A 27,027-nucleotide genomic window follows, 5' to 3' on the forward strand; every position below is an offset into this window, starting at 1 on the left:
TATTCTATTCCCATCTCTGTAATGAACGTCATTAGACGTTCACTGGACCGTATTTTGCTATTGTTTTCGCAGCCGTCAAAGTTTGTTTGTGGACGTCAAAGTAAAAATTCGTTTTCTCTTTTAAAAATACAATATTAGCATAGCAAATAACGAAGTTATTGACAAGTCACTGTTTTTGACCGATTGTTCCTATAGGAGCTATTTAATATAGTCACCTGATCTTGATCAAATTCAGCACGGTTGAAGGTGTAATTAACTCACAAAATTAATTAATTCAAAAAAGTCGCTGTTCGTGACTTTGCCGTTTGTATAGGTGCTATATGATATAGTGGTCCGTTCCGTCTGAGTCCAAGATATACAGCCTACATAAATATTACTCTGTAGCTCTTACCGTCTAGGAGGAGTTTTCGTTGATCCAGAGGGACGGAGAGACGGCAACTATGCGTTGCACAATATATAAATATGAAAAAAACGTCGTTGAGATCAGTAGGATTGGGATTGCCGATAACTTTTCAATGAAGAAAAACACTAACAGCTGGCTTATTTAAACATTTTTTGAGCACAATATGAAAATCACGATGGAAAAATGGAATGACGTGAGTCACGACTTGGCTCAAGTGTCAGCACTGATGACTTCAGTGTCAGCACAGATCGAAAGTCACCTGTTCTGCCGGTATTTATGTTTTAAGAATTCAATTATTTTTAAATTGTTAAGGGGTTACGCCACCCATGAAAAAAAAAATCGACATTTTGCCAAAAAAAAGTTTTAAAAAAAATCCTACGTGGGCGGATAGCCATAGCCTTCCTGAATAACAAGATTTTTTTTTTGGATTTTTCAGGTGATGCCTAGCCGAGAAATTTGACACCCCACCTGCAAGGATTTTGAAATCATGGTGGCCCATATCTCCGCCATTTTGTTATTAAAAAAAATTTTTTTTCTCAAAATGTTCTTGAAAGTATCCTCAATCTGTGTATAAAAAAAGTTTTTTCCTACATTGTATACTGGCCGCACAGTAAAAATTCTTTTTTTCACCTGTTTTTTGGACCTCAGGGGTGGCGTAACCCCTTAAATGAATATTACGATTGGTATGCAGACGTAAAGTGATCAAGTTTATTTCAAATTTCTAAACGCCCCTCTCCGCCCACGGAATTTAAAAAAAGTGTTATTATCAAAGACTATTATAGCTAGAGATACCATATTTGGTATGTATACTCGCTTAGTAAATGCGCAGATTGTGTATGTAAACAATTTTTGCCACGCCCTTTTCCGTCCCCTCAATTAAAAAAAAAAAGGTTTATCTTAAAGACTATTCTAGCTAGAGACTCCTTATTTGGTTTGAATATTTGTTTAGTAAATACGCACATTTTGTATGTGTAAAGATTTTGCCACGCCCCTATAATTTTAAAAAACTCGACTATTTCCGGTAATTTTCTACCTCGTGCAGTCAAATTTGGCCACCTGAATTTGATACTAATATCCAGCAAAATACCAAATCAAAATCGGACTATAACGAGCTATGCATATAAACATTTTTCCAAAATCCCGGAGTTGGCCGTTTCCTGGTGGGGGCGCTAGGGTGATCTTATGCTTGAGTGAGCAAGATATACTTGTAAAAAGCATGTGAACAGAATTTTTCAAAATACGTAAATGCATTTTTTTATTATAAATTTGACATATTAGTTTTTCTGGTGTATGGTATACTTAAGTCGGCGAGACGACTTACTTACTTCATTATTTTGTTTTTTAGGTTTTCAAGTAAAAATAACCATTTAAATAAAATGTTATGTACAGTTTATTGATAACTTTCTGTTGACATATAATACAACATCATAATACAACATGCATTTTACAATTTAAGAAACTATATTTAAGTATAAAGTGTTTGTTTCATTTCCATGGCATTAAGTGTACCTATTGATTCATCCACGTGTTTTATACTTTCATTCTTATCATCTGTAAATGGTTTTGTTACATTCCAGGGTTGTATTTCTGCTGTAGCAAATATTTGATATACTACGTAGGTAAAAATAGAAATAATTGCAGCTAACTCAAACACGTTACGCCACTGTTCAATAGAATCCTAAAATGAAATAAATTAAAGAAAAAATGTAATTTTATAAGTTCTTACAATTTGGTAAATTTTACATTAATAAGGTTATTTACAACTCCAAACTAACAATGCACAGTGCAGCCGATGGTCATTTTGAATCGCTTCGAAATGAAGTGATTTTAAAAGCACTTGGGAAAAAATTCCTAAGTTTCATGTTGAAATATGTTATTCCAACAAAAAAGGCCCCTTGTACTTTTTTGATGAATGAAATGAATTTTGTGTTTTTCTTCCATTGCGCTCTTAAAATTTGTCCCATTTCCCTGTCTGAATGTTTTTCCATGCATCTTTCAGTAAAGTGCAATAAAATAGTTTTTAATATATCATGCCGCTTTTTTAAATAGGAAGCAAATCACCCAATCACCAAGCTGTCCATTAGTTTAAAAAAAATATACAAGTATACCATCTCTGATATAAGTTTAAACAAGCTCGTGGACAATTTTAAAGTAACTTAATGAGATAACTTAAAAAAAACTCAAATATGCTTGCTTTAGTTTTTCTAATGTTTTTGTATAACTGTGCGCAATTATTACTGTCGGTTTTATATACGCAACACTTTTTATCGTAAATCGTTTACTATAGTACCGCTCTTCTCTTATGATATTCTTGTGCTCATTATCAGAAGAAATTCCACTATTGGCACAGTGTATAGTAAAATATAGAGTATGAACTCGCATTGTGACACTTTGTCATAATTAATATACAATTCAACCAGTCACACCTCAGCCTCCAGATAAGACGTGTCACAGCATCCAAATCTACGGGGAAAAAACAACAACAAAATCCAAACTCTACAAACGAAGTTAACGCACAAAGCAAAACAATTAACAAAAGCAAAACTGCAACCGTTAGGACGGGCTTGAGCCCACAACACCAACAATGCAAGAACCACCGGACATAGGCATACTCAAGGACCAATATAACAACAAACATTTGAGCGAATATTATAATGGAACATTAAAGGGAACTCTCATAACTATAACAAACTCTTAACCATTCTAAGAAAATACTCACCGCAAATAATGTGCCTTCAAGAAACACACACATACCTATACCCATCTCTATTAATTACCAAATTTTTACAAATACAGCTTCCAGCAGGTTTGGCGGCACAGCCATCCTTAAACGACAACCTCAACCCAACCAACAACACCAATAAGATTATCGTAGGGGACTTTAACAGCTGGCACAACAGCTGGGGCTCACCACAATGGGAAATTATCGACGACCTTCACGGAAGCGACCACTTTCCAATCCTTATCTCCCCATTCTCGCAACCAATATCTAACAACAACTTCTTTCGTCCCTTTTTTAAAATAAAAGAAGCGAACTGGATAACCTTCACCCAAACAACACATACTATAAGTGAGAAAAAACTAATTAGCCAAAATATAAACAAAGAAACTGCACACATTTGCAAAATTATTATTCAATTTGCACACCACAACATACCACAATTCTCACCAAACTGTTTCAATAAAAATACACCATGGTAGAATAAAACTCTCACCAAACTTAAAAACAATACACATGGAAAGCCTTCAAACGTAACAATAATACCGTCATCCTAATCAGCTACAAAAAAGCCAACGCTCTCTCTTTTGGAGGGAACTCAAAATATCGAAACCCAAAGCTACAACTGAATTCACTTCCACAATAGAACAGAGCACCCCTTTCCACAAAATCTGTGCTAATATCCGACGCTTTTGCGGACTCAACCCAATCAAACACATCCACTGCATAAAAAACCCAACCAACAACATACCCATAACAGACACACTCTCCATAGCCCATTTATTTGCCGAACAGACCAATCTAAAGATACAAACTTCAATCAAACCTTCATTGCAAACAAACACTCAAGTAAAACCATTAAAGTATTGTGAGGAACATTATAGATAATAATAAGGTCCCACACAACAAACAAGCAGCAACACAATTCAAACGCTAGAATGGTCTAGATCAGGGGTAGGCACAAAGAGAGCCAGCTCAAACTGTCAGTGTATGTGTGTGCTTTACACTGCGAAAAATGAAAAGTAGATAAAATATGGCTCAATCGCTCAAACCAGCACAATCAATGATCTGCTGAAAGAAAATAAATGAGAAAACAACCCCCAAATGAATTTTTTAATGTGCATTTATCCAACAACCCGACATAGATGCGCTCGAGTCCAAATGCTGCAACAGACTAATTCTGTTTTTACGCTCTCAAGTGCACTTCGTGTTGACTTCGGCATGCACACAGATGGTAAAACGATCATATGCCGAAGAAGAGTGCCCGCACGGGCTATGGGTGCCTACCCCTGGTCTAGATATAAAACACAGTCGACACACAAACCATTGGAGTCACGATCAAAGCGTACGATTGGGACCGGTTGAACTCAAACGAAGTATACGATATACGATAAAACACAAGTATGGCCGATCGAACAACAAGCAACCGGAAAGATGCGTGGGAGGCGCGGGTGAGACGAATCTAGACCGCATTGGCCTCATAACGAGACCCAAAAGCGCAGAGTGGGAAAGATAATAAGAGAAATGCATGCACTTGTCTAGCATGCAAGGGGCCCATGGAGCGAGAGAGAGTACCGGTGGCTAATTCAGGTGCTCTCTGACTGCGCTGCGCATCAGAGCCGAGCGTGTTGAGATCGTGCGAAAGCAAAAGCTCAAAGGGAGCATAAGTGGGGGCCAAGCAAGCCCAGGAGACGAACGCGGAGTGCATCGCGCCCGAGACAAAGGCAAGCGAGGGCGTTGCTTGTGGATATGTGAGGGGAATATGTAAACCGAAGAGGTGGAATATGATGCGAGAACAAGAACGGGCGGCTTGTGGGTATGTGAGGGGAATATACAAGTCGAAGAAGGGGAAATAAACATTGAGGAAAGCCCCATATCTGGTGGATGAATTATGCGCGATATAATTAAATTAGATACTAGCGTGTAGAATAATCGTACTAATTAATATAAAATAATAGACTAAGTTAATTATATGTTTGTAGGTTCCTATATGGGAGAAAGGCGCAAAGCTCGTATGACTGATGGATCAGAGGAAGCGACGGGCAACGGCAGCGTCGGCAGAGAAAAGAGAGAAAAGGACAAGAAACGGATGGGCACGCAGCCGCAAGGAAAGTTGCCATATCCGCGCCAAGGATTTGCGGGACTTTCTCCACGCATAGTAACAAGTAAATGCGTGGGTGAAAGCAGAGGGCCGATGGAAAAGTACCAGCTGTATAGCGGTACTACACCAATCAATTCCTGAGGCCGTCGGAGCTGCCTATATAAAGGCATCACCCATCAAGGAAATCATCAAGTCAACAAGTCGTGATCAACCAAGAAGTTTTAAAACCTTACGAGTAACCTTAAAAGCTCAGCAAGTGAAAAGCAAGTCCTGTGAAAAAGGATCGGGGAAAGGTAAAATAGCTGAGAAGGCCTTACGAGTAACCTATCAAGTTATCAGACAACAAATAAGTCCTTAGAATAGGACCAGAACACCGTGCCCAAGCAATAAAAAAGTGAGACTTCAAGCGGCTCCAGGACGATGCATAGCACATTGGAAAGCACGAGGATATATCCTATTGCCAAAATTATAGGATCTATATATCTTGACGAATACCAATCGCTGAGGAAATATCCTGTTACATAACAAACGGCCACGGTATTTGTCCTAAAGGCAACGAGCTCGCAAAGACCATCTTACAAACACAGCTGGAGGTACTGAGGTGGAAATAACATCCCTTGAGGATCAGGATACGCCAGGAAACATCAACGTTCCGAAGATATTCTGAAGAGGGAGATACAAGTCAAAGTATCTACATTGCGAGTCTGAAATAGAAACCAGCGGAGACACAAGGAACAAAAAGAAGGACTGGAGCAAGCAGCAAGGGACCCACACCATAATCAACGCTGCCCAAGTTCGAGACTTCTTCAGAGAAATTAGTCATACCAAGCCAAGCCCAAAGATATTATAAATACATAAATACCTGCTTTAAACCCATTAACCAAACAAACGAGCTCTAATTTCACCAGGGCACAAAATAAATTTTGTTGTGCCGAACCTAGCCCAAGAGATATTGGAAATATACCAAGGGACGAGAAAGGATCGTTACAACTGGCGCCCAACGTGCTATACTGGTGAAATTTAGACAAAAACTATAGTTTGTAAATCGAAAAAGAAAAATCACAATGGGAAACGGATGGATTTACCACATTAAGAAGGAGGATCTGGTACAGATAGGATCGGGATCGAGATGACTGGCACGGTGGAGGAAATGGGAAACAGCTAGGCGAGTGGGTAGAAAACAATAAAGCGGACCAAGACTGGAAGGATGAAATAAATAGACTGGAGACAAAATACACGAAAAATCTAAAAATGAAAACAGTAGCAAGCACATCAAAAACATGCGAATTGGTGTAGGAGGCTGAGGCATTCCAGAAAATAAATATCGCCACACTAGCAATTCCTCCATTTTTACCACCAAGATGGGGAAGCAAAGGAGCCCTAGATAGCACTAAGACAAAGAGGGACATATGGGGACAAACAATAGACCCCAAGAAAACGGTACTACATACAACAAACAGGACCACCGAATGCGCTAAGGTGGCAAAACAAGTAAGGGAGTGGACTTTCAGATTCGATGGCAATTCCAGACCGCTAGAGTTCATAGAACAGATCGAGTGGTAAGCAGACATGTATGGCACCGAGCTGGACATGATCCCAAGAGCAATGCCAGAACTACTGAAAGACAGAGCACTCAAATGGTACGTCGCAAACAATAAGCAGTGGCGATCATGGAAGGAGTTTGTTGAGGGTGTTGAGAAATACTTTCTGCCGAGAGGATTCTTCAACAAATTCGCTGATCAAGTGAAATTTTGGCTGATCGCAAAGCAAAAATGAGTACTTCAAGGACTATATGGTGACATGCAATCAATGATGAGACCCCAAAATACCAGAGCACGAACAATTGTAGGTCATATTGGAAAATTGCACTCCAGTTTGAAAATATTCGTTCGGCCGCACAGGGTCAGAAATCTAGATGAGCTGATGCAATTGGCAGAAGAACACGAGATGCTCGAACAGGAACGATCCGATTTCCATCGCGAAAACAATGCTCAAAGAACACACAACAACCAATCAAACCACAGAGGAGAAAATAATTACGGGCCACCAGTCACACAGTGCGGAAGATGCCAGGACAACATCGTGAAGAATCATTCAAGACCAAACCAAGAAAATAAAAACATCCAAGATGGAAGAGTCGCACACTGTGCCAGGGAATGCAACAATCAGAGACTCAATTTCTGCTGGCAGTGTGGAAAGATTGGAAAAAGGACAAAGGAATGTTGTTGGGGTTCGGGAAACGAAAGGCGGTTCCAGCCTATCCGGGGCGAGCAGGGACCAAGCCTAAAAGCTCCTCACCACTAATGGGTCAACTAGTAGAGCAAGAGGATCAATCGTCAGCGATTATCGAGGTAGCAGGAATTCAAATGAAGGCGACAATTGATTCGAGAGCCACGAGTAGCTTCATAAGCAAGCAGATGTTGGAAACAGTGGGGAATAAAGGGAAATGGGAGAACACCCACAAGGTGTACATGGCAGATGGAAAGGTGCAAGACATTGAAGAGCAATGGAGGATACGTGAGATTCGGGAATAAGGAAATAATCGACATGCCAGAGGGAATGGATGCACAGATTTTAGGGTTAATGCCGAGAAGTGTGAATTCTTCAGAAAAGAGCTAAAGTTTCTAGGCCACTTGGTGATAGAAAACGGTATTGCAACAGACCAAGACAAGGTGGCCGCAATAGCCCAACTAGAACCGCCAACTTGCACAAAGGAATTACGCCAATATCTAGGAGCGGCCTCTTGGTACAGACGATTCGTACCGGGTTTTGCAACATTTACACACCCATTAAACGAACTGCTCAAGAAAAAAAACCAAGTGTCACTGGAACGAAGAGCATCAGGCAGCATTCGATGCAGTAAAGGAAAGACTGACGAGTGGCCCAGTATTGGCGTGTCCAGATTTCACAAAAATGTTCGTTCTACAGACAGATGCAAGTAACATGGGATTAGGGGCCATACTGGTACAAAACATAGAGGATGGGGAGAGAGTGTTATCATATCTGTCTAGGGAATTAAATCCAGCAGGAAAAAAACTATTCGGCAACAGAAAAGGAATGCCTAGCGATAGTATGGGCAATACGCAAATTAAGACCATATCTCGAAGGATACCGATTTAAAGTGGTAACAGATCACATAGCGTTGAAATGGTTGAATAGGCTGCTACCTATGCGCAAGGCAACTGCCGAGAGTTTAGTTAAGGAACAGAACAGTGAAAACGATGATCGCTCAGTTTACGGGGGAGAATCAACGTACATGGGATGAGAGTTGGCCGGAAATAACACAGCAGTAATTACAAGCCAATCAGAGTCAACTGGATTTACACCAGCATTTGTGATACAGGGGCGTGAACCAAGAATGCCAGGTGAGATATACGATAGTGTCACGACAGGCACAGGAAAACAAACTATAACACCAGAGGCGAAGGTAAAACAAATGCAAGAGCTATTCGAGCTAATACGGCGTAATCTGGAGACGGCTGCACAGGTTCAGGCACGGCATTACAATATAACACAAAGAGAATGGAGACCAGTAATCGGAGCAACAGTATGGGCAAAAAACACCATCTTTCAAATGCTGCAGAAGAATTTGCAGCGAAACTTGTACCAAGATTCGGAGGACCATACAAGGCGATCGGCTTCGTGTCACCAGTTATATGCAAATTACGACACAAGGAAACTGGAAAGAACCGCCAGGCACATATCAGATATGTGACGTAAATGAAGGCAAGGAACAAAATGAAAATTGAGTATAGACGACTCTTCTGACATGTCGGCGAGCAATCTATACAGACCGGCCAGCTGGATAGATAATTCAAAAATATATCAGAAAAATCAAAAAGCTCAAAAAACTTCATTAGAATCATGCCTCATAATAAATATGAGTAAAGCTTATGACTTTGACATTCGAATATGTCTCCAACCAACCAATTGAATATCGTAAATAAAACCAAATGCAGATAGTAAATGAAACCTTCAAGAGGCGGCGAGTACGAACATGGATAGAGAGGCAAAGAAAAGGATGAAACAAGGAGCAAAAATAAACCAAGCAGAGGCACTACCAACACATACAAGAGCCACGTTCTCTTAAATATTAGCGGATGCCCCACATATGCTCGCGATGCAACATGCGTATTTAAAAAAAAAAATTAAAACATACAATGGTCAAGTGGGCCAGGATGAAGTCGTAGTTCGAGGTGCGTAACCACGGGCCAATGCGGAACGTGGAGGCTTGCACGGTACGTGACCGAGGAGGAGTCCGACGACGATGGGCCGGATATGATGAATCCGGACATCGCCACCTCCTCGGACGAGGAGCACGATGAGGACGGAGATGACGGATACCTGACGGAGGAGAGCGAGGCGGAATCAGCGGTGAACCAAGAACACCAGAAGGATGGGGATGATGAAAATAAAATGTGGAGGGAGCTAGACGAGGCGTTCCGGATGATGGAGGAAGAAGGGCTGGAAGAGGCGAACAGCGGCCGAAAGAGCCCGGCGGAGTATGCACCATGGGAGCAGAATGAAATACACGAACCACCGGCACAAGTTTGGGAGCCAGCGCGTTTACCAACTCTATTTCGTATGGTGGACATTGTGTCAGATGCCAGCGAAATGGAGGAAGTGGACGTGGCTGATGAAGGTGAGGCTGAGGGAGTGGTCAGCCCACCTCCAAGCGAGACTGAAAGCTCGGGCCAGGTGGAGGAGATAGAGGGGCTGAATGGGCAGCAACAGTGGATGGATTTGTGGCAGCAACAAAAGCGGGAGGAGGCAGAACAAGAGCTGCTGTTGTGGGAGAGGGCCCATCAAGAGGAGGAACGGCTGGTGCAAGCCAGACAGAGGTTGGCGTGGGCAACACAACAACAACACGAACATCAGCAACAACATCGAATGGAGTTTGAATGGCAACAACAGCAAATGGAACTTGAACAGCAACAACAACGAACGGATTTTGAACGGCAACAACAGCGAATGGAACTTGAACAGCAACAACAACGAACGGATTTTGAACAGCAACAACAACAACAAACGGAATGGCAAAACCCCGAATGCTTATGGATCTGGCCAAGGCCAGTACAGGGAAGGCAAATGTCGGCACCCGGGAAAGAAGGGTGTAATATGAAGAAGGGTACAATAAAGCGGAATAGATTAAGAAATAGGTAATAAGAAAAGATGCGGAACGGGCCAAAACAAGAAAAAAAAAAAAACAAAAAAACAAACAAAAGGGAAATGATGCCCCAATCCGCCAACATGAACGAAAAGATACTCAGTAATCGCCAACAAGAAAAGATGTTAAACGGCCAATAAAAGATGCGAGCTAAGTCCGAAAAAATATGAACCACATTCAAACACATACAAAAAAAAAAGGTCGCTGCATAATAGAAGAAAAACAGATTAAAGAAAAAACACATGCATGGAAATAGTAAAAAAAGAAAAATGCTTCAATTCATTTATATAAAACAAACACAAGGTACAAGGGACAGGGGAGGGCAAATCCCTCCCGAAGAATGAGGGGAGTGTGATGAACATTAATAATAATGTCCCACACAACAAACAAGCAGCAACACAATCCAAACGCTGCAATGGTATAGATATAAGATACAGTCGACACACAAACCATCAGAGTCACGATCAAAGCGTACGATATACGAGCATCCACAATTGGGACCGGTCGAACTCAATCGAAGCATACGATATACGATCAAACACAAGTATGGCCGATCGAACAACAAGCAACCGGAAAGATGCGTGGGAGGCGATAATAAGAGAAATGCATGCACTTGTCTAGCATGCAAGGGGCCAATGGAGCGAGAGAGAGTACCGGCGGCTAATGCAGGTGCTCTCTGACTCCGCTGCGCATCAGAGCCGAGCGTGTTGAGATCGTGCGAAACCGAAGCGAATTATGCGCGATGTAATTAAATAAGATACTAGCATGTAGAATAATCGTACTAATTAATATAAAATAATAGACTAAGTTAATTATAGTACAGATGTATGTTTGAGTATGTAGGTTCCTATATGGGAGAAAGGATCAGGATCAGGCGAAGCCACGGGCAACAGCAGTGTCGTCAGAGAAGATAAGGCATTATGAAATCAATGAGACGAATTGGGAAGGCTCCGCAAAGGAGAGAAAGGGACGGAAGCCGGCAGAGCGACCGAGACGGTATGCCGGCAAGAAACGGATGGGCGCGCAGCCGCAAAGAAAGTGGCCATATCCGCGCCAAGGATTTGCGGAACTTTCTCCACGCATAGCAACAAGTAAATGCGTGGGTGAAAGCAGAGGGCCGATGGAAAAGTACCAGCTGTATAGCGGTACTACACCAATCAATTCCTGAGGCCGTGGGAGCTGCCTATATAAAGGCAACAAATCCTGCGTGCATACTAAGAAAATCTACATTTTAATTTTATTTATTTATTTATTTATTTATTTATTTACGTCAACTAGCACAGCAGTCGACGAAAAAGCTTAAGCTAAAGACAGATAGTAATTAAATGAAGAAGGTAGCTTAGCTTTATATACAACTAAACATCCCCAGCCCGGTGGAGGTGTTTTATTTGCACAAGGTGCCAGCTATGCCCCGATTCACAGCCAATGTGGCCAGGGATGAGTTGCAGCCAATCCAAGTCCAGAATATTTTCATTGGTTTCGCTGTAGATGATTAAAAAGTATAGCGCGAAGAGAAGTGACAGAAAGATGAGGAGAGATAAGGTGAGAAAGGTTGTTAAAAGATTGGCAAAGAACACGAAGAGGTTCGTGAAGAGAGTAGTTAGTCAGACATCTACTAAGGTGAATAGGAAAAAAGTTTCTGGTCCGACGTGAGGGAACACAAAAATACAGCGTATCTAGTAAATTCGTAGAAATGACTTCGCCGTTGACTAGTTTATGGAGAAAGAGAATGCCAAAAACAAGCCTACGGTTATAAAGTGAAGGAAGATTAATAAGAAGAAGTCTGTCAGAATAAGAAGGTAGGCGAAGTCCCGGGTCCCAATTTAGACCGCGTAGCGCAAACTTAAGGAATTGCTTCTGTACCGATTCAATACTACGCTGGTGAACATCATATTGCGGGTTCCACACTGGCGAGCAATATTCTAGAGTAGGGCGAACTAACGAAGTGTATAAAACCTTTGTTACATAGGGATCATCAAATTCTTTGGCCCAACGTTTAATGAAGCCGAGAAGGCTGCTAGCTCTGTTGACAATTGAAGAAATATGAACATTAAATGAAAGTTTAGGGTCAAACATAACGCCTAAGTCTTTGAATGATGGAACACAATCTAACAGAACAGACTTAATAGAGTAATGAGCTAGGAGCGGAGACAAACGACTGAAAGTCATAAAAGAACATTTAGAGGCATTAAGGTGTAATTTATTAACGTGGCACCAATCACAGAACGCATCGAGATCTGATTGCAAGTACTGTTGGAAAGAAGGATCATTATAGGAATAACAAATCTTGACGTCATCCGCAAACATGAGCACGCGTGAATGAGCCAAGGCCAAAGGCAAATCATTTATAAACAATGTAAATAATAGTGGGCCCAGATGACTGCCTTGGGGTACACCTGACGTAACTCGAACAGTTTTAGATATCGAGGAACGAAAAGACACCTTTTGGGTTCTGCCAATAAGATACGACTTTAACCAACCCAATAATTTTGGTGAAAAACCCATGATGTTAAGTTTCGCGAGAAGCAAAGAATGATCAACCGTATCAAAAGCCTTACTGAAGTCAGTATAAATAACATCAGTTTGACACTTTTTACGGAAGCCATGGTGTACTAGGGTAGTCAATTCTAAAAGGTTGGTAAGCGACGAACGACCTTTCATGAAACCATGCTGGCAAGGAGAAATAGTGGATCTGGATAGATGTTGAAGGGAAGACGTAATAATTTTCTCAAACAGTTTAGGTATTGCCGAAAGTTTGGCAATGCCACGGTAGTTGGAAACATCCGATTTGCAACCCTTTTTAAAAAGCGGAATAATAAATGACTCCTTCCAAATATCAGGAAATCTACAAGTCTCACTCGATATAAAGAATAACCGAGCTAAAGGCTTAGATAGGGAAATCGAACACATTTTAAGGATGCAACTAGGTATATCATCAGGCCCGGGAACGAAGGAAGACTTCATAGATGACAAGCTAGAGAGAATACAGTCTTCAGTAATACTGGGAAAAAACATACAATTTAAATGTGGGATTGAAAAGGGATAGGGTGTGGGATCCGAAGCAGTAGTAGAATATGTCGACTGAAAAAATTTAGCAAACAGATCTGCAATATCTAAATCATTATTAGCAGACTGATCGTTAAGTCTGAAGGTGGAAGGTAGGACATTAGAGCGTCTTTTGGAATTGACAAAGTTGTAAAATCTTTTGGGGTTATTATAAAATTCAGCCTTACAGCGAACGAGATAATTGTTGTAGCATTAAGTATTTAAAAGACAAAATTGAGATTTAGCTATACAATAATTTGCATAGTCAAGTCGCGAACCAGTTTTTTTAAATCTTTTAAAATATCTCGATTTAATGTTGCGAAGATTAGAGAGCCTACGTGTGAACCAGACTGGCGAGCTGGAGACGGTAGAGACATTCACATAAGGAACGCATTTATCAATTAGAGAATTAAGAGCAGAATAGAAAAACTTCACTGCACAATCTATATCGCAGCACTCAAATAGAAACGACCAATCAAAAGAGAAAATAAGGCTGTTAAGAAGATTGAAATTTGTTTTACGAAAACATCTACGACGAGAATTTGAAATGTTTTTAAATAAATTAGTAACGGAATTGTAAGAAATAGTAACTTCAATGGTAGGATGATAAGGATCTTCAGGTTTCACTAGTGGCTGTGTTTGCGATACAGCACTAACAGTGGGATCAGAGACAAAAACAAGATCAAGGATTCTTTTAGAACAGTTAAGGAAAGAATTCAACTGATATAGTGGACATTCAAGTAGGCTATCAAGAAAAACATGTTGAGATGAAGGAATTAAGAAAGATAGATTATCATCAACAAGCCAAGAAATATTAGGCAAGTTAAAATCACCTAAAACTATAAGAACATCACGATCTTTAAGACGACCAAAAATAGTTCGTAAAGCATCAGCATGGTGCACGTAGATCATGATATCAGAAGCTGGAGGAATATATGAACAAGAGATATATAGGCTAAAGTTAGAACATGTAACTTCGACGCAAATAAACTCAACACCTAAGGGGAGATCAATCGGCACCACACTTGAAGACAGATTCGAGTTTACAGCAATGAGTACTCCACCGCCACGACGACCAACACGATCAAGCCTATAAGAAATAAAATTATTAGAAAGAATTTCATTATCTAAAACAGAGGAGTTAAGCCAAGTTTCAGAGAAAGCTAATATGTCAGCCGAAAAGGTTTGGCTATCACAGAAAAGGTTCGACAGCTTGGTAAGAAGTCCTCTTACATTTTGATAATGAATGCAAAGACTAGACGTTATTAGTTTTTTGAAGCAGAAGATAAAGTAGGAAGGTGGACAGGCAACGGACGAGAGCGCTTATTGGGCGCAAACTCGTGTACAACTAGGCCCTCTGGCCAAAAATTAGGGTCAACCATAGCTGAGAAGTACTCATTTGGTACTGTAATTTTAAAAGAGGAGATTTCGCGAGGCCTAGAAAACTTAAACTTTTGAATTAAAACCTTAGCAGGGCAAATATTACCAATGTAAGCTGCCACAGACGACTCAGAAGTATCTGGAGCAAGCCTAGAAATAAATAATTGTTTGCGATGAGGCACTACAGTTAGTGGAGGCGGAGGAGCATTGGGATCCGCAAGTGATTGAGAGCCGGCATGATCCTGTGATTGATCAGAGTTCCCGTGAGGGATAGATTGAGGTACACCAGGGCTTGTAATGGGTACTTCAATCTGAAAAGAAGAGCATAAAGAGGGACAAGAAGATGGTGTAGGCGAAAGTAAAATCGGAGAGGAAGTAATAGAGAGAGCTGGCGACTGCTTACGAGGCAACTCAAGGGTACATTTCTTGTGCAATTTCTCAGAAGGTGGAACAAATTTGAATTGCGACAATAATTGAACGCTAGAGTCACACTCGTTTGACAGCTGTTTGGCCAGTTTGTTTAAAGAAAGAAACCTTAAACGAAGATCCCTATACATACGGCTAAAATCAAGCTGCTGGCTAGCACAAGATGGGCAAGTCCAGCGCATTAAGCCAAGCTCAGGCTTAGAAACAGACAAACCAGAAAATTTGTCGTAGTCGCGGCCATTGAGGCCAGCACATTTTAAGTGAATAAGATTATCGCAGAGCCAACAAGATATTGCTCTGTACTGATCATCAAAACGATCAGAATGTTTGCAATTAGGTAGACAACAAGCCATTGAAAAGCCGAAAGAAAGGCAAAAAAATTATATATATATAAGAATATATAGAAAAATTAAATTCACAGCACAAAGATAATTATTGATAAAATAATCAATAATTACAAATAAAACAAAGAGACAGCTAGAGTGCACAGCACAACAGAGAGTGCAAGAACAGTTATAAGCCGAGCTTTGAGAGGCGGCCTTACAAAAGTGATTACGCGGGAGAGAAGCTAAGCACAAGCACAAAGCAGAGAGAACAACAAAGCCACTAGCACTGATGGTATGATGGGGGCGATGAGGGGAGCAACTGCAGAAGCAATGACGAAAGAAAAAGAAAAAAAAAAAATATGTAAATGCACCAAACACTAATCACGAAAAATAAAAAAACTGTTTTAACTGATTAATTTGGCGAATTATGGAAATAAAACACAAGGGAGTCAAGCGAACAACACCAGCGGAAGTGTAAACAAACTAAGCACAATTAAAAATTGAGAAAAAACAATAAATATTAATAAAAACTCAGGAGCTATGCAAAAACACGACCGTCACGTCAGAGAGCAGAAAGCTTTTTTTTTTTTTTTTTTTTTTTTTTGATTTTGGTGACTTTAGCTTTGTTACTTTTTGAGAAAATAAGTTTTATTTCATTTTCGGGGGGCGGAAGTGGGCGTGGCAGGAAGCGTGGCAAAAAGATTAAATAATTTGTTTCTGAGCGATAACTAAACGAAACTATAAACCAAATTTAATGTCTCTAGCTGTTACTATTTTTGATAAAAACCGCTTTATCTAAATTCTGACACTACACGAGTATACTTACCAAATTTGGTGGCTCTAGCTCTTATAGCCTCCAAGATCTGCTTGTTCATACAGACGGACGAACGGACAGACGGACATGGCTAGATCGACTCGCCTGTTGATCCTGATCAAGAATATATATACTTTATAAAGTCGGAGAAGCTTCCTGTTGCCTGTTACATACAGCAAAGCCACTCACCTCATCGCTCAATAAACTTGGTGCAAATACGGGAGAAGATTTCCCAGTTCAAGAAAACACTAGGGTACAAATGAGTTTCATCCTTACAGTAATGGAAACACTAGTGTACAAATGAGTTTCATCCTTACAGTAATGGTACTAGTGTTTCCTTGAACTGGGAAATCTTCTCCCGTATTTGCACCAATACATATGGATCTATGCTGTTACGCAAACTCAGTAGGTACTCTTTGTTTCCACCTAATGGATGAAACACAGCAATAGAAAAAATTGTTTATTTAATTATTCAAAACAGGTCTAAACGACCACAGATAAAATTTTTAGTGTGATGGGCTCTCAAGAAACTAAAATAGATCACCAAACGGCTAATGTCGTAGATAGCGTAAAAATTATAGATCATAGGGAAAACTTAGAAGACAAAGGAATACTATTGTCATCTATTTTAATTCTAGTAGCCATAAATCTGGCTTTTTGTAGGCAATCGTTAACAAAATAATCAAAAAGAGATATCAAAGTAGAACAGACGGCCTAAACACAGTGTAAAAATGGGTCAAGTAGAATTACAATATTTAAACAAATATGTTCCATTTTAAAACCTCCACAATATCAGAGGAGAAACCAATTCAAAATACAAGGACATCAAATATTGGATTGTATACAATAGAAAGTTTATATCAAGAATAGTAAACTTAATATAAAGGTCAATAGTAGAGGTATACAACCGCCTAAGCAAAAAAAAAAAATATAATTCTACCTGTCTGGCCAAATGGCCAAGCCATAGAGATCCATAATTGATCTCTCTGGGAATTATGACACGCAAAAAAAGATGTTTTATATAACAAACTATGGTTACTTGGGATAAAATAATAGGAAGAGCTAGAATATACGCACAAGAATTAAATAAATCTTGTAAATGTTTTCGCAAAATAGAGAAACATCCCAAGACACAGTAGCCAAACATACAAAAAAATTAACTGAGAATATATATTGCTATAGCAATCTTCAGACATGGCATAAAACAGCCGCAAATGCGTTTTAAACAGCTGCTTTGGAAATTTCAGTAGTGCTAAATAACCCAACTCAGCTAATAGCCATACCAGAAATACAAGAAGCAAGAAGAACCATCAGTGAGCTCAGATAAATCTAACATAATACTTGAGGACCAAGCAATTCTCAAATGGCCAAAAAAAATAATATAATGACTCAACAGTCACTGAATCCCAGAGTTTGATGGCAAGAAAGAAAACCTCCAAAGGTTAATGGACGCATTGAATCTAGAAAATTCACTATAAGGTGACCATAAAGAGTGTGTGCCTCATAAAAACAAAACTTAAAGGCTACACTAGAAATCTGATAACCTCTGAACAGACGATAGAAGCAATAATCGACCATATTGTTAATAACGTCAACATACAGAAACAAAACAGCAAGCTAGTACGCCCAAGAGGTTGACAAGCTTACCGAATGTCTCTCTCTCTGTCTCCTTCCTTCATACAAGATGGTACACCCGTCAAAGTAGCTAAGAAGTATACATTCTCAATCACTACAGAAGGTTTAGCCAAGAATTTTGTAAACAATCAGGTACGGAACATACTAAACTTAGGAATATTCTCAGTCCTGCACTACCGTCATTAACAATACAACCGAAATGGAACAAAATAATTACTGTGGCAGAGGTAATTACAACGCTGATAGGAACGATTCGCTAATATTAAGACAAATAATGTAGGTTTTCCAATAAACATCCCAATATTATACACCTGTGACAGTAATGCCAGAATCCGACAAAAAAATATTCGAAATACAAATATCGTCATCTTAAATCAAGAAGTCGAAAAAGAAATATTTATTGGAAATTCGATCTCAAGTCCGAATCAAACATTTGTCCGACTCATAAATACAACCAATCAAGTAAAGATTTTAAATTTGAAAAAAATTAAATACGAATCATTACAGAATTATGAAATACTACAGAAAACTAATGACCAAAGAAGTAAATTAGTAATGCAAAAGCTGAAGCCAAACTTCCCACCGATGTTCAAAAACTCACTAGAAGAGCTCCGCACCAAGTTTTCAGATATACTCGGTATAGAAACCGAATCAATTTTAACAATTACATGAAAAATTACAGATTACCACACACTCAAAAGGAACAAATAACAAGACCAGCCGATAAACTCACTAAAGACCAAATAGTTGAACCCTCAATGTTCGAGTATTGTAGTCCGTTACTATTGGTGCCGAAAAAAGGGTTACCAAGATAATAAACGATGGCGATTAGTAATAGACTATCGTCAAATAAACAAAAACCAATTGTCCCATAAATTCCAATTAACAAGAATAGATGATTTTCTTGATCAACTAGGCAGAGCTAAATATTTTTCATGTCTAGATTTAATGTACGGTTTAAACTAGAAGAAAGATCGCTAAGCACTACGTCATTTTCCACCAGCAATGAATCTTAACAGTTTACTAGAGTACCATATGGTCTGAAAATAGAATCAAATTCCTTTCAAAGAATGATTGCAATAGCATTCTCTGGATTAAACCCCATTACAAGCATTCCCTTACATGGATGACTTAAAAGTCATCGGTTGTTCTGAAAAACACATTCTCAAAAACCTAAGGGATATTTTTGACATATGCAGAAAACTTAACCCCAAAATGCATCCAGAAGAGTGTTCATTCTTCATGCATGAAGTGACATTCTTGGATCACAAATATACTGACAAAAGAATATTGCCAGATGACACCAAATACGATGTCATTGAAAAATATCCAGTGCCGAAAGATGCTGATAGTGATAGAAGATTTTTGAACTACGACAGACGTTTTATTAAAACCTTCGCTGAACATTCACGTCCGATAACACGACTATGTAAGAAAAACGTAGATTTTGTTTGGTCTAAAAAATGCCAAAAGAGATTTGAGTATAAAAAACAAGCTTTAATAGAACCCACACTGCTGCAGTATACAGATTTTAGCAAAGAATTTTGTATAACAAAAGATGCTATGCATGTGGAGCAGCTTTAAATCAAACTAATGGTGGTAAGCAGTTACCAAAAGGCATACGCTTCTCGTTCATTCACTAAAGGTGAAAGTAATAATAGCTGCGACACACTGGGCTATTACACACTTCCGCCCATATATATATGGCAAACACTTCAGAGTCAAAACAGGCCAAAGACCTTTAACAGATACCATTTATTCTCTATTGAAAATCCAAGTTCAAAATTAACTAGAAGGAGACTTGAACTAGTAGAATATAAGTTCACAGTAGAATATCTGAAGGGAAAAGAAGGATGCATTGTCCCGCATTATGATACATGATCTGAAGAACACAAACGCTCCTGAAAGTCACTACCAAGCAACAAATGAGACAAAATAATCTCTGGCCAGAGAATAAATATGAAAATATAATTAGGCACTTACGTAATGATGTTTCTAAGCCCAAAATACATGAAGTACTATGCAATTATGAAGTACGAAAAGTAGTGACCTTGCGAATAACAAATTCTACATGTTTATTAAAACATGGAAAAACAGTTGTAGCAAGAAATAATGTTAGCGATTTATCCTCCAATGGAATTCTCGACTTGGTTCAGTTTTTTCAAAGGCTTGAAAAACAAGCCGGTATACTTGAGATCCAACAACTCAAATTGGTACCGAGTGAAAAGATATTTAAAACCCTTTCCAATAGAATAGAATAGAAATGGGCAATAAAATATTGAAATCATTAAGAGTAGCGCTACTCCGAGCGGTGACCATTATAGAAATAGATAAAGAAGCAATATTGTCTATATATCATGATGATCCCATACAGGGTGGCCATACAGGCATAACAAAAACTTTGGCCAAAGTAAAAAGATATTATTATTGGAAAAACATGTCACGTCATGTAAAAGACTACATTAACAAATGTGAAAAATGGCTAAAGTCAAAAACGACTTTACATAAAAACACCCTAAGTTATTACAGAAACCCCCATACATGCTTTTGATTGGGTAATAATAGACACCATTGGTCCGCTACCAAAATCCGAAAATGGTAACGAATATGCAGTCACTCTAATACTTGACGAAATACTTAGTAGCAATACCAGTTCCCAATAAAAGCGCTACAACAATCTCGAAAGCTGTTTTTGAATCCTTCATTCTGAAGTACGGTCCAATGAAGACGTTCAATACGGACATGGGAACAGAATAGAAAAATTCAATAATAAATGACTTGTGCAAATATCTAGAAATAGACAACATTACGTCTACTGCACACCACCACCAGACCTTGGGTACCGTTGAAAGAAGTCTTATTACTACATTCAATGAGTACATTCGATCATATATATCAGTAGATAAAACTGATTGGGACATATGTTTACAATATTTTGTGTACTGTTTTAACACAACTCGATCAGTTACACAAATACTACCCCTACGAACTCGTATTAGGTAAAGAAAAGAATTTACCATTTTAATAGCATTTGTAGAATAGAACCTTAATATAACGTAGATAATTATGCTAAAGAAGCTAAGTTTAGATTAGCACTAGCATATAATAGAGCTAGAATGTTACAAGAACATAAGGAAAAATAGAAAAACTTTTATGACAATAAATCAGTAGACTTTAAAAAGCGAAACTGGTCATAAGCTTGATTCAGCCTATTTAGAACCATTCGAGCTTATAGAAATAGCTATAAATTACAACATAAAAATTAGAAACGATAAAAATAAGATACAAACAGTACATAAGGATAGATTAAAAATTATCAAAAATAATTAAAAACCAGAGGGCCTGGGCTAACTTCGACAGCGTAAAAGTTTGTATACCCTTGCAACTTTTTTGGTAACCCTTTCCTTACCTATTAGCCATCAATGTGATAGAATGTTTTATCTAAAAGTTTGAAAGCAATCGCGTTAAAAGTAACGAAGATATGTACAAAAGTCACTGTTTGCGACTGATCGTTCCTATGGGAACTATATGATATAGTCACCCGATCTGTATCAAATTCGGCACAATTATTAACAGATATATTAAACAAATGTAGTAACAAATGTTTAATTTGAAAGCAATCGCGTTAAAAGTAACGAAGTTATTTACAAAAGTCACTGTTTTTGACCGATCGTTCCTATGGGAGCTATATGATATAGTCACCCGAACTTGATCAAATTTGGCACAATAGTTTATAGGCATAATATTAAGTTTCACGACAATAGCACAGAAAATAACGAAGTTATTGAAAAAAGTCACTGTTCGTGACTTTGGCGTTTGTATGGGAGCTATATGATATAGTGGTCCGATCCGGCTGAATCCGAGATATACCATCCCTATACTACACAGTCGGTATGTCTTGGATTCAGCTGGATCGAACTGATACACTATATCATAAAGCTCCCATACAAAGCCACAGAAGCAAAAAACAGTGACTTGACTCAATACGCAATACGACTCTTTATCATCAGGACTGATCATAAGCCGCTTGTTTATGAGGTCGACCGAAAACCTGAAAAAGCATCGCCTCGTTAGCTTCGGCACTTAAGTTATATATCGCAGTTTTTTATGTCAAATCTGCACATAAAAGAAGAACACAATATCGTCACACATGCCTTCTCAAGATTGTGTGCCATTCGGATGCCCACTTCAGTAAACTTGTCTGAAATCGAAGCGGCACAGGCAACAGACCCTGAGTTATCGGAATTGCTAAAAGGAAATTCATCGTTAAACCTAAAAGGCATCGATCAATGCTCACATGTTTTTATTAGGACTGACGCAGTCAAGCAACCCCTTGAACCTCCGTATGCCGGTCCTAAAACGGATCGATTCTTCGTTCTAAAAGTCGATGGAAAGGGGGTCCCTGTTTCTGTGGACAGACTTAAGCCAGCTTTCATAGCAAAAGAAGACCAACAACCCGAGACCCACGACATGAAACGTCCTGCACCGAGGACATATGAGAAACATCATCGAGTCCGTTTTTCACCTTCAAATTCATAACTAAAATTTGCTAAGACGCTTAGACCGCGTTCCTAATAAACGTAAGTATATTTAAGTATATTTGGCTGCCTTATAATTTCTAAGTAGCCAAATGGTCAGCTCCCGAAAAGCCAAATGAGCCCCCAAAATTTAAAATTGAAATAACCGATTGAACTTCATATTTTCCCTCGGGAAGCCCCTAAATCCACAAAGCGTCTGTCCTCATATTGAGCGGCTTGTGGTTTGCGTCTGCATCGCATTGGCCGGCAGCATGACTAACTTTCGCACCTGGCAGTAGGTATAAAATGCATCATAGTTTGAAAAATATGGTTGGAAAAAACGAAACTACTCCAGGTGGCAGCCACAAAAGTGGAAATCCACCCGCGAACCAAACCGTGGCCGGGTTACGGATTCTGGAGGCCACTACATCCATTACAAACAGGAAAACTAATGAATCGGTGGCACACTTGGCCAATACAGCAGACAATGCAACAAGCAGTAATTTCTGTAAAATGCTAGCGGGAGCAACTGCTTTTCACGAAGCAACTTAATGGCTAGAACGCCGCCAACAGCTACGCCTTCGGCTCCGACAGTAAAAAAAAAACATGTCCCTGCCAGCTTTCGCACAAGCAGCAGTTGCCAAAAAGAGGCCGAGAGTTAAGCCCACCCGCCGACGAATCAGAAATGGCGACAAATAAGGCCAAGTGGAGTCCAGACAGGTCCAAAAGAACAGATTACTGAGCTCGGCGCACTTGTCGAACAAAAAGCTGCAAAATCTGTACCAAGCCAGCATTCGATTTTAAATTGTGGCAAGTAGGATGAATTGGTAAGAATGAAGAAGGTGTTGGATGGTGTAAATACCAAAAAAATACATGGCAAAAAGAACTTTAAAGCAGACCGCGGGCCAACACGCCAAACCAGGAGATGCGGCCATTGACGTTTGCGGTCATTGTGGCCAAAAGTGCCACACCAAAAGTAGCGTGTACAAAGCAGAAAGCAAAGGACCTAAAAGCTGCCACACTACCCATATAACGGCTGCTGCTAAATCGGTTAAGGGTACCTTCCCCTTACAAAAAGTCGCTCATATGGCAGTACAATGCAGTGACCCTGCAGACTACACAAAAGTACTAGAGGCAGTCCAGGCCGACCCTGCCATGATTACACACGAGAAAGGAGTATGCAGAGTGCGTCGAGCAGCAGCAAGCGAACTACATAAGATATTGCAGCAGGCGCTTGGCGACGAAGGACGAGTGAAGCTCATCACTGAAAGCGTCACAATCGAAATGGGGGATGTTCCATTCTATTTTAAGCTCGAGGACCTTCTAAATGCCGCCGCCAAATTAACGGAGGAAACTCTGCCAGAGCAGTCGTTTTCAAAGTTTCGGAAGGCAAATAGGTGTACACAAAGCAACAATGCTGCTGAATGCAAACCAGGTATCAAAAATGGTTGCTGCAGAATGAGAGCCAAATAGAGATGTTCAAAATGTCTCGATTTTGGGCATACCTCATCTAGATGCAGGTTCAAGAAGGAGCACAAAGCCGGCAGCCTATGTCTCAACTGTGGAGAGAGTGGTCACGCATCTAAAGACTGCAACAACGACGCAGAGTGCAGTGCAGGCATGGCAAAAAGAACGCGACACATAACACTCTGAGCAGAGGATGCCAATGTCAAGGCAACCAACAAGTGCAAAGATTTACTTTCTGCAACTTAATCTGAATCATTGCAGATCTGTGCGGTACTTACTGGAGCAGACTGTTAAAAAATGCCTGTGTTCAAAGCCAGGGCGAAGTGCAATGTCATATCTATTTTTAGCTGTTACATAGCCCCAAGTGAAGACATAGATTACTTTGCAGCTATAACTGAATACATAGCCGCAGACGCCAGAAGTTCACCGCAAGTGATCATTGCCGCCGACTTTAACGCATGGGAGATGGTGTGGAGTAGCGTCAAAACCACGGCATGAGGAAGAATCCCGCTTGACTCCTTTGCATGGCAGAACGTGAGTCTACTGAATATCGGCAGCATACAAACCTTCAACAGAGCAGGACGTAACTCAATAATTGAGTTTGGCTTTCGAAAGATGCGTAGTCCGAAACGCATTCAACTCAGCGAGCTGGATGTGCATAATTGAGTCACTGCAGCGCTTAGCTGCACCAGAATACCTGGATGCAATGATTCGCAGTTATTTTGAAGACCGGATCCTGATGTACGAAACGGATAGAGGGCAACAGGAATATAAAATAACAGGTGGAGTCCCACAAGGTTCGGGGCTTGGTCCAACCCTGTGGACCGTCATGTATGACGCAGTGATTCGTCTAGATATGCCAATAAGGACGCAGATCATTGGATATAGCAGTGGTCACAGTGGCAAAAGAGCTGGGAGAAGCAGAGGCCAGGACCAACGACGCCGTGCAATCAATTGTAACCTGGATGGAAAGGAATTCTCTGTCTCTGGCTGCACAGAAGACAGAGGCCGTATTAATCAGCAGCAGGAAACGCGTGTAGGCTGCAACCATTCATGTCGGCAATTAGATATCTCGGGGTAAATATAAGCACCATCTTCAACATGTAGCCGACAAAGCAGCAAGGACAACATCAGCCTTACCAAGGATAATGTCCAATCACGGTGGCCCGGACAGAAAAGCAGATGGCTCATCACCACGGTGGTACGATCCGTACTCCTATATGCTGCAAAAATATGGGCTCCAGCGATGGCGATCCACTGATACAGCAGCGCCTGCAGATCGCAATACAGAGCCTTTGCGTTACGAGTCATATGTGCGTTCCGAACTGTATCTGAAGATGCAGCCTTAGTTATATCAGGAATGTCGCCACTTGATATTGTTGCTTTAGAAGCCAGAAGCAACAGTAAAGCAGCTCAAAAAAGAGGTGTCCTTTCGCACATGGCAGGACATTCCCCCCACGGATGCTGGACAAACCGCCTTATACCTAATGTGCGGGAATGGCCACACGGCTAGACAGATTTTTATTTGACGCAACTCCTAACGGGACACGGGTGTTTTAAATCATATATGCATAGATTTTAGCACGAATCAGACCCCTACTGCACATACTGTACGGGGCCGATGGAGGACGCAGGGCATGTCCTTTTTGTCTGACCGCGATTCACTGCTGAACGGGAAGAGCTAAGCCAAGGTATTGGGAGGCCATTCATATTCCATGACTTTTTGGATATTTAACTTAGCACGCAAAACAATTGGATCGCAGTTAGCCACCTAGCTGCAGTGATCATACAGTCCCTGCGTGGCGCTGAATGTCAGCGCAACCAGAATTCAAACTCTAGATGAGGCTTTCATGAAATCTCCCCCTCGTGAAGTAATAACTTCAGCGTTGGTTCCGCGAGACGGATATGGAAGTAAGGTAGGTTTAAGTGCAGTGAGGTGACCCCTAACCAAGGTCGATACCAAGTCCCACAATTTTCGGCTTTCAATGCTTTCCCCCCATACCAAAAGAAAAAAAAACCAGAGGGCCGAGGTTAACTTTTTTAGTAACTCTTTTCTTACCTATTAGCCATCAATGTGGAAGAACGTTTTATCTATAAACGCTTATGTTTGCGAAAGAATGGCCTACAATCATAGGAAATAACGAAGGTATTGATCAAAGTCACTGATTTCCACCGATCGTTCCTATGGGAGCTATATGATATAGTCACCCGATCTTCATCCAATTCGGCACAGTAATTAACAGATATATTAAACTAACAAATGTTTAAGTTGAAAGCAATCGCGTTAAAAGTAACGAAGTTATTGACAAAAGTCACTGTTATCGACCAATCGTTCCTATGGGAGCTATATGATATAGTCAACCGATCAAATTTGGCACAGTCGTTTATAGGCCTAAGAAACTGTATAATATTAAGTTTCACGACAATAGCACAGAAAATAACGAAGTTATTGAAAAAAGTCACTGTTCGTGACTTTGGCGTTTGTATGGGAGCTATATGATATAGTGGTCCGATCCGGCTGAATCCGAGATATACCATCCCTATACTACACAGTCGGTATGTCTTGGATTCAGCTGGATCGAACTGATACACTATATCATAAAGCTCCCATACAAAGCCACAGAAGCAAAAAACAGTGACTTGACTCAATACGCAATACGACTCTTTATCATCAGGACTGATCATAAGCCGCTTGTTTATGAGGTCGACCGAAAACCTGAAAAAGCATCGCCTCGTTAGCTTCGGCACTTAAGTTATATATCGCAGTTTTTTATGTCAAATCTGCACATAAAAGAAGAACACAATATCGTCACACAGGCTCAAGATTGTGTGCCATTCGGATGCCCCCTTCAGTAAACTTGTCTGAAATCGAAGCGGCACAGGCAACAGACCCTGAGTTATCGGAGTTGCTAAAAGGAAATTCATCGTTAAACCTAAAAGGCATCGATCAATGCTCACATGTTTTTATTAGGACTGACGCAGTCAAGCAACCCCTTGAACCTCCGTATGCCGGTCCTAAAACGGATC

General features: G+C 40.1%; 1 protein-coding gene across 4 annotated transcripts in view; it reads right to left on the reverse strand.

Annotated features, from left to right (window-relative positions):
• Positions 1-1,775: 1,775 nt before the first annotated feature.
• MFS17 (Major Facilitator Superfamily Transporter 17) overlaps positions 1,776-27,027 on the reverse strand; it is a 201,795-nt gene continuing 176,543 nt past the window's right edge. For all 4 annotated transcript variants that reach the window (XM_068284266.1, XM_068284263.1, XM_068284264.1 and 1 more), the window contains one exon: positions 1,776-2,081. In XM_068284266.1, coding sequence (XP_068140367.1) covers positions 1,869-2,081 — 213 coding nt within the window. In that variant the 3' untranslated portion in view covers positions 1,776-1,868. The remainder of the gene's footprint in view (positions 2,082-27,027) is intronic.

This window comes from Drosophila tropicalis, unplaced genomic scaffold (genome assembly GCF_018151085.1).
Source record: "Drosophila tropicalis isolate 14030-0801.00 unplaced genomic scaffold, ASM1815108v1 contig_377, whole genome shotgun sequence".
Classification (NCBI taxonomy): Eukaryota; Metazoa; Arthropoda; class Insecta; order Diptera; family Drosophilidae; genus Drosophila; species Drosophila tropicalis.